Genomic DNA, 13,436 nt, shown 5'->3' with positions numbered 1-13,436 from the left:
AGATGAAGGTGTGGAGAAAAGAAAGAAAATGACACCTAAGAAAGAAAAACCAAAAGCAACGGGGGAAAAAAAAAGGAAAGACGCCAGAAGAGAAAGGAGAAGGCCATACCTGCACGAAGAAGCAGGGACCCGCCGTACACAGAGGAGCCTGCTCCGAGGTTAGTGGAGACTCCGCAGGGTCGCGACCTCCCGACCTCGGGACTACAAAAATGGCTCACTAAGACAAAAAGAGGTGCGCAATGTGGACAACAAGGGAAAGGAGAACACCGACGTGAAGGGGGACCAGCTTTGGAGTGAACCTACACAGCACAACCAGCTGAGAGATGCCCGACAGCAGGGCTCCCAGCTGAAAGAAAAGGAAAGCAACGGGAAAGGAAGGGATGAGAAAGAAAAACAGCAGCAGGAGGCCAAACAGATAACTAGCCCAGAAGAAGAGGACCAACATCAAGAAGCCATGAAAAAAAACACCCAACAAAACTGAGGCAAGCAGCTCAACAAGAAAGTCAGAAGGGACACAGATACAAGGAAGAGAAGTAGAAGACACAAACCCAAGAGCAGACACAGAAGAAGAAGGAGAACACCAAGCTCTGCAAAGAGGAATAGAAGGTAAAATGAATGGAGAGTACATAGATAAAAAAAAATTTCAAGAACAAATGAAAGCATTAAAAGAATGGTTGACAATAGAATTTAGTCAAATGAAAAGAAAAATGAAAAGTACAGAAGAAAAAGAGAGTAGAATAGAGCTGGTCATAACAGATGTAGGGAAAGGATTAGAAAATGTGGAAGAACGTGCAAAGGCTGTAGAAATGGAAGTGAACGACTTAAAAAGAAAATTGGAAGAAAGTGACAAAAAAGTTAAAGAAACACAAGAGTTGTTAGCTCAGAAGATGGATATAATGGAAAACTATAGTAGGCGAAACAATACAAAGATAGTGGGCCTAAAGAAAGATGAAAAAGGCAAAGATATGAAAGAATTTTTAAAAGAATGGATTCCAAAAGTATTTGGAATGCCAGAAATGCAGGAAGGAATGGAAAAAGGGCACACAGAACACTAGCCCCGAAACCACAGTCACAACAAAAACCAAGATCCATTTTAATAAACTTTTTGAGATACACGACAAGAGAAAATATATTGGAGAAGGCAATGAATAAAATTAGAGAAGACAAAAAACCATTGGAGTACAAGGGTCAAAATTTTTTTTTAACCCAGACATAAGTTTTAAACTCCTAAAGAAGAGGAAGGAGTTTAACACAGCAAATCAATCCTATGTAAAAAAGGATATAAATTTATGTTAAGATATCCAGCGGTGCTTAAAATAGTTATCCCAGGGGAGCAAAACAGACTGTTCTCGGATCCGAGGAAATCACAAGAATTTGCAAAATGCCTACAAAGCAGACAGAGAGATGAAGAGATGTAACAAGAACGACGACAAACAACATATAAAGATGTAAAAATAGCGTATAACTAAGAACTAAAGAAAGGAAGAAAAGGGAAGTAAGGGAGAAGGGGGCAAAAAAGGAGGGGGTAACAAAAAAGAAAAAAGAGGGGGAGCTTTGTTTTAATGTGAAGATAAAGGTCTTTTCTAGAGGGGGTTGGGTGAGAGAGAATAACAGTCACTGTGAAATTAGTTGACACTTGCGAATGGGTTTGCAGTCTGAATGGAGAGGGGAGTTGTGGTTGCCCGACAAGGGGCGACTCAGAGAGGGGGGGGGGGGACCACTTGGGGTTAATTTTAGATCTGGGAGTGGTTGAAGTATTTTATGTTTTTGAAGTTTTGTCATACATTGAGTTCAAAAAAGGAAAATTGAGAAATGGAAATGGGGAAAAGGGGAAAGATGGTGGTGAGGAAATGGAAATGAGATGTAAACAGAGTATGAGATGGCCATGTTGAACTATATGACTATAAATATTAATGGAATACATAACCAAATCAAAAGGAAGAGGCTATTAAATTTACAGAAAAAAGAAAAAATAGAAATTGCATTCGTGCAGGAAACGCATCTAACTGAAGTGGAACATAATAAATTAAGGAGAGACTGGGTAGGGCACGTAACGGCAGCATCATATAATTCAAAAGCCAGAGGTGTAGCTATATTAATCAATAAAAATATACCAATCAAAATAGAGGAGGAAATAATAGATCCAGCAGGGAGGTATGTAATGATAAAGTGTCAGATATATTCAGAAATCTGGAATTTGGCCAATATATATGCACCTAATGAAGATGATCAAAAGTTTATGCAAGATATTTTTTTGAAGATTGTAGATACGCAGGGGTATATATTGATAGGTGGGGACTTTAACCTTAATTTGGACCCAAAGATGGATAAAACTGGACAAAAGACTAGCAAAAAGAACAAAGTAGCCAAATTTATGGTTAAATCAATGCAGGAAATCCAACTTTTGGATATGTGGAAGAGACAAGACCCAAAGGAGAAGGAATACTCATATTATTCGAGTAGACATAAAACATACTCAAGGATTGACCTGTTCCTGTTGTCAGCCCATATCCAAGGGAGAGTTAGGAAAATGGAATATAAAGTTAGATTGTTATCTGATCACTCATCCCTGTTATTAGCAATAGAACTGGAGGACATCCCACCAAGAACATATAGATGGAGATTAAACTCCATGCTACTTAAAAGGCAGGAATTTAGAGAATTTATTGAGCGCCAAATTAAAACGTACTTTGAAATAAATACGGAATCAAATACGGAAAGACAAATTTATATTATGGGATGCAATGAAAGCCTTCATCAGAGGGCAGATATTAAGTTATGTAACTAAGATGAAAAAGGACTACAATCGGGAAAAAGAACAGCTGGAAAGGGAAATAGTAAGTACAGAAAAAGAACTAGCAACAAGGGAAGATACAACAAACAAGAGAATTGGCGGACAAAATATAAAATACGAAACATTACAAACGTATAAGGTGGAGAAGAACATAATGAAAATAAAGCAGAAGTATTATGAGCTAGGAGAAAAAATGCACAAAATACTAGCTTGGCAGGTTAAAAGAGATCAACGAAAACTTCAAGGAATTCTCCGAGCAATTATACCGAACTTAGAACGAAGGGAAAGGAGACAAAATAGATGAGTTTTTAGCTAAATTTGAACTACCAAAATTGCAAGAAGAGGAGCAAAACAAATTGATAAAACCATTTGAAATAGAGGAAATACAGGATACATTAAAAAAGCTACCGAACAATAAAATGCCTGGAGGGGATGGACTCCCAATAGAATTCTATAAAAACATTTAAAGAGTTATTAATTCCTCCTCTCCTGGAAGTAATGAACCAGATAGAAGAAACACAAAACTTCCCAGATTCATGAAAAACAGCAATAATTACAGTAATACCAAAGACGGGGAAAGATCCACTAACACCAGCATCGTATAGACCAATATCACTACTTAACTCAGATTATAAGATAATAGCAAAACTATTAGCAAACTGATTGGCTGACTGTGTACCAAAAATAGTAAAACTAGATCAAACTGGATTTATTAAAAGATGAACAATGGACAATGTCTGTAAGTTCATTAACTTAATCCATGCAGTACAAGGAAATAAGATACCAACAGTGGCTGTTGCTTTAGATGCAGAGAAAGCTTTTGACAGGGTAGAATGGAATTATTTATTCAAAGTATTACAGAGGTTCAACCTACCAGAGAAATATACTAATTGGATTAAAGCATTATATAAGGGACCAATGGAGAAGGTGACAATAAATGGATATATATTGAACCAATTTAAAATAAGCAGGTCAACTAGGCAGGGATGTCCACTACCTCCCTCACTGTTCGCATTAGCTATAGAACCACTGGTAGAACTGATAAGAACAGAAAATAAAATAAAAGGGATAAAAATAAAAGAGAAGGAATATAAAATCAGTCTATTTGCAGATGACATCATAGTATACTTAACAGAACCAGAAATATCAATAAAAGCATTACATAAGAAATTGAAGGAATATGGAGAAATATTGGGGTACAAGATCAACGCAAATAAAAGTGAAGCGATGCCAATGAATACTGCGGATTACACAGAGTTTAGAAAAGAATCACCATTTAAATGGCAGCACAAGCAATCCGATACCTCGGTATTAGATTAGATAATAATTTAGGCCACCTATACAAATTAAATTATCAGCCATTAATGAAGAAATTACAGATGACTTAGAACATTGGAAAGAATTGCCACTAACACTGATAGGAAGGGTAAATTGCATTAAAATGTATATCTTCCCAAGGATACAATACCTATTTCAATCGTTACCAATTCCCTTAACAGAGAAATTCTTCAATTAACTAAAGAGAATAATAAGGAAATTCTTATGGAAGGGAGGGGGGGGGACGCGGGGGAGAACCGAGGATAGCACTAGATAAATTAACAGAATGGTACAATCAAAGTGGTTTGCAGCTACCAAACTTTAAAAGTTATTATAGAGCAGCACAATTAAGATATCTATCAGATTTTTATCAAACAAGGGAAAAACCAGATTGGACCAAGATAGAGCTAGATAAAATAGGGGAGCAGGTACCAGAACATATACTTTATAAGTGGGAGGAAAAACTGGCATAATATAGAAGTTCACCAGTACTGCCCCATTTACTCAACATATGGAAGAAGATTCATGTAGAAAGGAAAAAAACAAATGACCAACTACTAAAATTATTATTGACGCAAAATCAACTAATCCCTTTCACAATAGATAACCCTTCCTTTAGACAATGGGAGAGAAAAGGAATTAAAAGAATAGAATATTGTTTTTTGGGAAATAATTTATTATCATTTGAACAAATGAAGTACAAATATGGAATAACTCATAGTACAATGTTTGCATACCATCAACTGAAAACCTACTTAAAGGACAAATTGGGAAGCAGACTGAGATTATCAGAAGGAAGCAGCTTTGAATACGTGATTACAGAAACAACTATAATAAAAAGATTTATAACAAACATGTACATCAAGCTGCAAGAGAAAGAAAATGATGAAATAAGCTATAAACCCAAATAAAAGTGAGAAAAAAATCTAAACATAAAGATAAAAAATGAAATATGGGAAAAGTTATGCTCCGAAACTATGAGAAATATAATATATACGAGGTTATGTATGATACAATATAATTGGTTATCACGCCCCAAAAGTTAAATAAATGGGATCCAACATTATCAGATAGATGTTTTCGCTGTAAGAAGGAAACAGGAACAACAGTACATGCAACTTGAGCATGTGAGAAAGTGAAAAAATTTGGGGAAGATCTAAATCAGATATTAAATAAAATCACAAAAAGCAACATTCCCAAAAAAAAGATCTTTCTTCTAAGTAATATAAGAAGTAAAGAATTAAGACTCAAACTGGATGAAGCGCAAGAAAAGATTTATTATGATAGCCTTAGCTGTAGCAAAAAAATGTATAATGTCAACTTGGAAATCAGAAGAGAGCCTGAGAGTATAGCAATGGTACATGGAAATGAATAAATGTATTCCATTGGAAAAATTAACATATAATTTAAAAAATAAAGTCACATTATTTGAGCAAATTTGGGAACGGTACATGGAACACAACAGAGAGGGCCTACCCCGGACCTCCACCCCCTAAAATGAAAGAATGAGAAAAAGACTAAATGAACTGACCCAGTGTGTAAAAGAAGATGACACAATTTTCTTGTTTATTTTCATTGTGTGATGACATTGTTTAATGGGTTTATTGTGTTGTATATGTTGAACTTTTAATGGGTTTGGAGGGGGGTGGGAAGGAGGGAGGGGAAAAAAGGGGAGAAAATGACACTGTATATTCAAGAGGGAAATGTTTGATATGGTTCACAGTGTGAAAAATAAAAAAATAAATAAATAAAAAGGTCCGATCTGAAACACATTTACTCTAAATAGTGATCAAATTTCAAATACAAAATGTTTATATGCATTTTGACAATTTTACTACCAAATTACAAAAATCTCATTAAAAGATTTAAGTCAAACTGTCATTTTGCAGTTAGTTAAGACAGGTGGAGATAAAACAATTTAGTGAATTAAAGTCTTCTAAATATACAAGGCATCACAGCATGCCTGAAGGTTAACATTATAGTGGGGTACAGATAACTTTACATCAAGTCACATAAAATGTTAAAAGCACAAAAGTCTAGCTTCTTGTCATTTGAACTGACATCATTATATTAATCTGTCAGGACCACCAAATGATATATGAAATAATATATTCCATTTTCAGTCAGATGAAGTGTTAAGCATGCTAAGATGTTAACCACTCATAAAAGCCCACCATCAATTGCAAAAAAAAACTGCCGGCCTACAATAACTGCAAGCCTTATGGCTCAGATTCTAAACTAACAATACCGGTGGTGAAAGAATTTAAGCTCAGGTTCCCCCAAAAGATGCTGCGACAAGAAGCATTGTTAAAGTTGCTACAAATCTGGTGTGAAGGTTCTCTGAAATTGCCTCTGAAGAGGTTTCAAGGATTCTGATACAACAGCAATATATTTCAAAGTCAGGGTGATAACAGGCTTGGAGATTAAAGTTCCAGGTGATGATGTTTTCAAGAACTTGGTATCCTTCTCCTTTCCAGGTACTCAAAACCATAAGCTTGGAAGATGTTACTTAAGGCAGCTGAACAAAAATTTGCTGTCCTTCTTATAAACAGAAGCCTTATCACGCCGGAGATGCAGGGTGGACATTCAGGTAAATTAAATCAGCTACTTTGCCCTGCAGGGTCAACCTTGAGTGTTGTTGGGAGTTACAATTGCCTAGCAAGTGGAGAGTATTGTAGCATGTGGGCAACTTGCTTTTTTTTTGTGTGGACGGTGCAAAGACGGGAAAATTAAGTGAGGAGTCACTAGCTGAAGTATTCTCTACCTTTGACCTGCTCTTTGGGCAGTTGTGATTGTGTTTGGTCCTGTTGAGTTTCTAGTCCAAGTGGATCCCCAGTATATTGATGAAGGGGGAAATTCATCCCTGATAATCCCGTTCAAAATCAAACAGTGGGTAGTTTTTAAATTAGAGAAAGTTATTGCCTGTCACTCATGTAGTCTATCTTTTAAAATTGCACCTGATGTTGTCCCTTCGATTACACAAAAAAAATTAAAAATTAAACTTAAAAAATGTCCGATATTGTGATGGAGCAAAGATCATTGTTAAAACAGTTGAAGGTAGTTGGGCCAAGGGGACCTCTCTCAGGAAGCCCTGAAGCAATGTCCATGGGCTGAGATGAGTGGGCTCAAACAATCACGATCAGCTTATATTGATATTTATTTATATTGGGTATGATTCCAATAACTGGAAAATGTCCTCCTAATTCCCTTTGGCATTTATTTCATTTGGGATCATTGCAATTAATTTTCTCCAAGAGCAAGAGTAGTCAATCAAACCTCAGATTAAATTTAGATCCCCCAAGGAACGGTTCCGATGGAACTCAAACCGCGCAATAGCTGGTTATTGCTCAATAAGTGTTATCTTCCCCCATAAATACAAAATATAATGCAGGATTCAAGCATAGATCATCTAAAACATGTAGCTCATGAAATCAGTTGCAAAGTTTAATGAACTTATTATTGCTTCTGGTTAAAAGGTCTGCATTAAAAATTCCTTAAAAGGATAACAGAATTAGACATTTAAACAGGAACAGCGTGTGCAGCAGACGCCACAAATCATAATAAAACTGGGAATGTATTACAACATCACAAAACAATCTAGAAAATACGACTTTAGACAATTTAAACTCAGATAAACCTCAAATCAAAGACATAATAGAGCCTGAAATTTTGAAAATACATTTATCGACAAAACAGACAGAGATTAAGCTCTGTATAAAGTTAAACTAACACCAAACAAAACGATTCTACTTTTAAATGCTGGGTATTGAAACCAATTTGCTGTAAAGAAATACCTGATGGAAGTAATAAGCTTCTTGATAGAATCAGACACAGTTCGGGAATGTCCAGCCAAGACGGACCATTTTGGTGGGTCTTTGGGGTTGACAGCAAGGGAGCGAGCAGTCTGAATAAGGCCTGTTGAACTATCCAGCATCGTCTTTGCAGCCACAACTATAGGCTCCATAGCATGAAGACCCTGCCGAAATAACACCAAACTTAGGAAAACAACTACAGCCACTATTTTTAAGAAAATATAATTGTTAAAAAAGCAGTGAATAGTTCAATTGGAGATTTGGCACCCTCATGTGGACAAGTACTAGAAACTATTCATATCGATTCCAGTGCTTCAAAGTGCAATCTTCTCTTTGCTTTCTTGCATTTGCTGTCATGCAAATATTTGTCTCAGGTGTCAGTCACTTACTGGTAGCTTTATCTTTAGAGATCTACAGAAAAACATTTAAATATTTGCTTCCCTACCACCTGCAACTCCAGTGTAAAATTGTGACTTTACAAATTCTAAATTACAATATTTACTTTCCCTTTGAATGCGGAATTGTAACATTTAGGACTGCCTGTGTCCAGTGCCTCAAAAGCAGTTACAACTGTCCAAAATACATTTTTAGCTTTGGAAAAAGGTATCAAACTTTGTACAAGTGATCAACTATTATTTCTTATCAAAATTACCATTAGGCTAAATTTACTTTTCAGGGACAGGGCATCACTAGGCCAATATTTATTATCCATCCCCTGGAATAACTGAGCTGGCATAGACTTAATGGGCCAAATGGTCACCTTCCATTTTATGAAATGAATTGTGATTAATAGCGCTGCCCTCAATAGTACATTTATATAATGTCTTAAAAAAACAGAATACACTATTTTAATTGTTGTTGAAGACAATATTTGTAACCAAATTCAATAACTTTCCTTCTGGACGAGGGATAGACCTTACTCCCCTGTCCACATCAATAGGGCAGAGGTGCAGTTAGTAGACAGCTTTAAGCTCCTAAGGGTAAACATCTCCAGAGGCTTGTCATGGTCCACCAATTGTTGATGGAATGGCACAGAAACCATGCCAGCGCCTCTACTTCCTCAGAAATTCAAGGAAATTTGGCACGCCATACCTCAATAACATCTACAGATGTACCTTTAAAAATATCCTATCTGGCTGTATCACTGCATGGTTTGCGAACTGGTCAAATCCACAAGAAACTTCAGAGTTGTAAATGCAGCTCAGACTATCACACTAACACACCTCCTTTCCCTCGACTCCATCTATACCTTGGAATTAAAGCCAATATATTAAAAAAACTCATTCCACACTAGCCATAATCACTTCAATGGGAAGATTCATGAATATGAAACTATGCACCATGAGATTAATGAACAGTTTATTTCCTACCATACTCACATGGGAAAAAATGAAGTCGCCTTGATCTGTACTGATTTCTCTGTATCTTCATTCTGTATTGTGTTTTACCTACTGTACTATGTATGGGTTGAGGAGCTTTGTCACTGCTCCTTGGTATCCATGACAATAAACAAACTTGATTATACCATTGAATAATGACAGTGCCAGTTAATAGTAAATCATTGGAATTTTTCACCCGAGGATTGTGGGGTTCAGTCACAAAATATATTTAAGACAGATCAATACATTTTTGGGATATTTGGCAAATTAAGGGGATTATGGCTGAAGAGCAGTAGTGAAGTAAAAGGGTGACATGGTTGGCACAATCCATTTAGAGCAGCAGCAATTAGAATTGGGGTTCGAATCATGTACCATCTGAAAAGAGTTTCTATGTTCTCCCCATGTCTGCTTGGGTTTTTGCCCGGGGGCTCCGGTTTCCTCCTGTTGTTCAAAATATGCCAGGGGTGTAAGTAATTGGGTGTAAATTGAACAGTATGGACTCTAAGGCCGAAATAGCCTGTTACCGTGCAGAATGTATAAATTTTTTTTTTAATTAAAAATCAGTCATGACCTTAAATGGCAGACATGATGAACCAAGTAGACCACTTCTGTTTCTACTTTATGTTCTTCTGGTTTTTTTTTCAGAAATGAACTAATTTGGCTTTTTACAATACCTCGGGACTAATTTGAGCCGGAATGCTGACAAACTCTGGGTTGGAAGCAAATGCCGTCAGATTTTCGACCGCTTCTATCAGAGGAACTGTGGCAGCTCGGCACTTCTCTCGGTTCTCGTCGGTGAATGCACCATCAAGGGCCTACATTGTTTCAAGACAGTAAAGTGGCTTTAGGATAAATAATATGTCCAAACTACAACAGATTATACATTAAGAAAGCATTATGCAGATTAAGACGTCCATTTAAAAAAAATCAATATACACAAAAAAGTATAATAAAAAGTTACTTTGTGTTTTAAGTATTTGTGTAACTGCAACAAGAATTTAATTTCATCTGTAAAATGTATTTGTGATAATAAATTCTTATCTTCTTCAATGTAACAATCTCTAATACATTATTAACAATTTAACTTGCTTCAAGCTGAAACCTGAAACATCTGTACACAGGAATTTGAGGACATACCTTGATCGTCTTCACAAGATTGGCTGTGCTATTTGCCACTTCTTTCGCTGACTGAACAAACTGTCTCTTTGCCACAGGGTTGGAGGTTTTGGACGAGGCCAGACGACAAGCATTGCACAACGCAGAAGTGTGTTTTGCAACAATGGTGGCAGCAGACAAAACCTACAGTCAGAGGAAAACACTGAGGCAAAGGCTTCCCACAATTTTCATTCAAGCTCAAAAAGAGAACACTTCAAAATGCCACAAAATACAATTAAGAAGCAGGACAATGGAGGATTCTGGAATGAAGGCACATAGAATAGTGACGGCCAAAATTATTTAAATTTAACATAGCAGAAAACAAAAGCAGTGAATGGTTAGGCTATGGATAATTAGTCGACTTCTCTGCTATAAAAGGATCTCTTGATACTAAAACAACAGGCACAAATCTTACCTGTGACTGGATACAAGCTGGGTCCACCAAGTTCTGACAAGCCATTTGGATTGCTTGGTTGGCACGGGCAAACTGAGCTGGATCAACTAATCCTTGCTGGCCAGCGTGACTGTTCGGATCTGATATTCCCACAAGGTAGGCTGCCTGCAAATCAAAATTTGAAAAATATATTGGGTATTTCTTTTAAAAAAAAGCACAACTTTTGCCTTCTTGCATGCTTTTCGCTTGCATCAGTCTTTGAAAAATTAAGAGACTCCAAATTGCAAAGTCCTTACTTCATTTTTGCCAAGAATGGAACTGAACACCCCAGGTTTTCTTCCCTTCCTTTGCAATGAAGCATCAAAACACAGTGTACACAATGCCCAGGCTTCCAAAATTTATTGAGTGATAAGAATAATGGGACTTTTAAGCTCTGAATTAATCTACACAATTGCATTTATGCTTCTTATCTATTTTATGAATTTATTAACTTATTTAACAATTAGGAACAATCACTTTGTCTGAAATCAAGTGTTAACTCTAAAATGCATCTCAGATTTTCATTGTTCAACTTTTTTCCTCCTTGTCTTATGTTCAGATTTTATTTTTTGATCAAATAATCCTCTACACTCTTTTAGCCAGATCCAACACCAGTTCATTCCATCTCCCTGATCTCTACCCTAACTCAAACCTTTTTTTATTCTCTACCCTCCCTCTGAAACTTTGAAGTTTGCTTTCTAATTTGCCTTGTTCTGTAGAAAGTCATGCATCCTGAAATTTTAAACCTTCCCAAAATAATCTAAATGTTTCCAGCATTTTCAGTTCTTTCTTCAAAGTTGACAGTTTAAAAAAATCCACAATTAATGTTCCAATGATAACTTATGGCCAAGAGCATTTGAATATTTTCCATAAGTCCCAGTATTTCAAAAATAGGAAATAATTATCCTGAAAGAATTCAGATGGTTACAAATTGAAATGATTGAGCAGCAAGATTGTTTTAATCACTTCTGTGATTTTGTTTTACTCTAAATGGCTTGTTCCCAATAAATTTGTGAACAATTATTTTTCATTTTAATTATATATTGGAGATTATGTAAATATTGTCTAACATTTAAAAAAAAATTGAGTGTTGTATAAAAGAGACAACTGAATTAAAGTCAAACCCAATTTATAAATGCAAGGCGCTGCTAAAAAATATAATGGATTCCCTTAATAGTGTAAGCTGTCCAAGGGCTTCAAGTACCTGGACAAACTCAAAATTTATTGATGAAGGTAGACTTGATAAACAGCAAGATATGAATACTTGAGGAGACTGATACAATGAGAGCACCAGTGGACAGTACAGGAATAAAAAAATGATAAATTAAATTCATAAAAACATGAAGGGGTTGACTTATATTCTAGAACTCTGCAATTTCTGGATGGTTATTGGACAAGTTCTACAGTTTATATTCACCAGGATTAGGAATCTGATAAGAGATTTCAGATATTGATTATTTTCACTGAAGAAGAACAAGCTAAAAGGTTATTTAATATAATTTCTTAAACCAGTGTTTTTTTTTTAAAAAAAAGACACTTCCATTGTTTGTGCAGTCAGTAATGACTAGCTATTAATTTAACAATGACAGATTGCAGGGCGAGAGTCAAATGAAATGACTGCAGCGTGATAGATGTAGGAATTCTAAAACGAGAGGACACAGTCTCAAGATTCGGGAGAGTAGATTTAGGACAGAGATGAGGAAAAATAGTTTTTCCCAGAGAGTAGTGAATGTTTGGAATTCTCTAACCAGGGAAATGGTTAAGGCTGCCTCATTAAACATATTTAAAATTCGGTTAAATAAATGTTTACATGATAGAGGAATTAGGGGATATGAGGAGAAGGCAGGGAGGTGGAGTTAGGTCCTAAATTAGATCAGCCATGATCGTATTGAATGGCGGAGCAGGCTCGATGGGCCATTTTTGGCCTACTCCTGTTCCTACTTCCTATGTTCCTATCATCTTCAAAGTTAGTTGCAATGTTACATAAGCACTTAGGATTTGGCAGTTATGCAAACCATTACCCAACAATGCATTTTTTACGGATGGTTCTTGCATCTTTTCTGCACAGGTTCAAACATGATTTGTTGTAAGAATTCTCTTTCTAAATCAGATGCTTACCTGGGCAGCTGCTTCTGTAAGTCCACACAAGGCCTTGGAGCCAGAACTTACTGAATCACTAAAGGCTGGTAGATTACTGTCCTTTGCATTGTGAGAAATTCCTGTCATCGCCTCTCCAAGAACCTAAATAAAAGTTAATGGTTAAAATGATAAATTGTCTGAATTTTGCATGAAAGACTAAAGATAACGTAATTGATTAATGATTTCCATTTTTCATTTTAACATTAGAACCACAGTTCCTAATATTATTTATTATTCCATTTTTTTTAGTGAAACAGTTCAAAGTTGTTCTTTCTTAAATTCTTCGCACAATAATTGAAAAAAAAATTCTCCGATGACACAAGTGCCAGTCAAACTTTATTTGGAAAAGTTTGCAATTTGGGCTTTGGAGGGAACACGTGAATGATTCACAACAAAGGTGCTTGGAA

At 36.0% G+C, this 13,436-nt stretch overlaps 1 protein-coding gene across 1 annotated transcript in view; it reads right to left on the bottom strand.

The window, feature by feature from the left end:
* The window catches only part of tln1 (talin 1), a 301,850-nt gene that overhangs the window by 54,114 nt on the left and 234,300 nt on the right, over nt 1-13,436 (bottom strand). Inside the window, exons 34-38 of the mRNA XM_069924188.1 lie at nt 13,009-13,131; nt 10,873-11,016; nt 10,440-10,601; nt 9,977-10,117; nt 7,906-8,087 (exon numbers count right to left, since the gene is read on the bottom strand). Of these exons, the coding sequence (XP_069780289.1) occupies nt 7,906-8,087; nt 9,977-10,117; nt 10,440-10,601; nt 10,873-11,016; nt 13,009-13,131 (752 nt within the window). The remainder of the gene's footprint in view (nt 1-7,905; nt 8,088-9,976; nt 10,118-10,439; nt 10,602-10,872; nt 11,017-13,008; nt 13,132-13,436) is intronic.

Source organism: Narcine bancroftii, chromosome 3 (assembly GCF_036971445.1).
Source record: "Narcine bancroftii isolate sNarBan1 chromosome 3, sNarBan1.hap1, whole genome shotgun sequence".
Lineage (NCBI taxonomy): Eukaryota > Metazoa > Chordata > Chondrichthyes > Torpediniformes > Narcinidae > Narcine > Narcine bancroftii.
The sequence above is the reverse complement of the archived record's forward strand: the minus strand, read 5'-3'. Positions and strand labels throughout refer to the sequence as shown.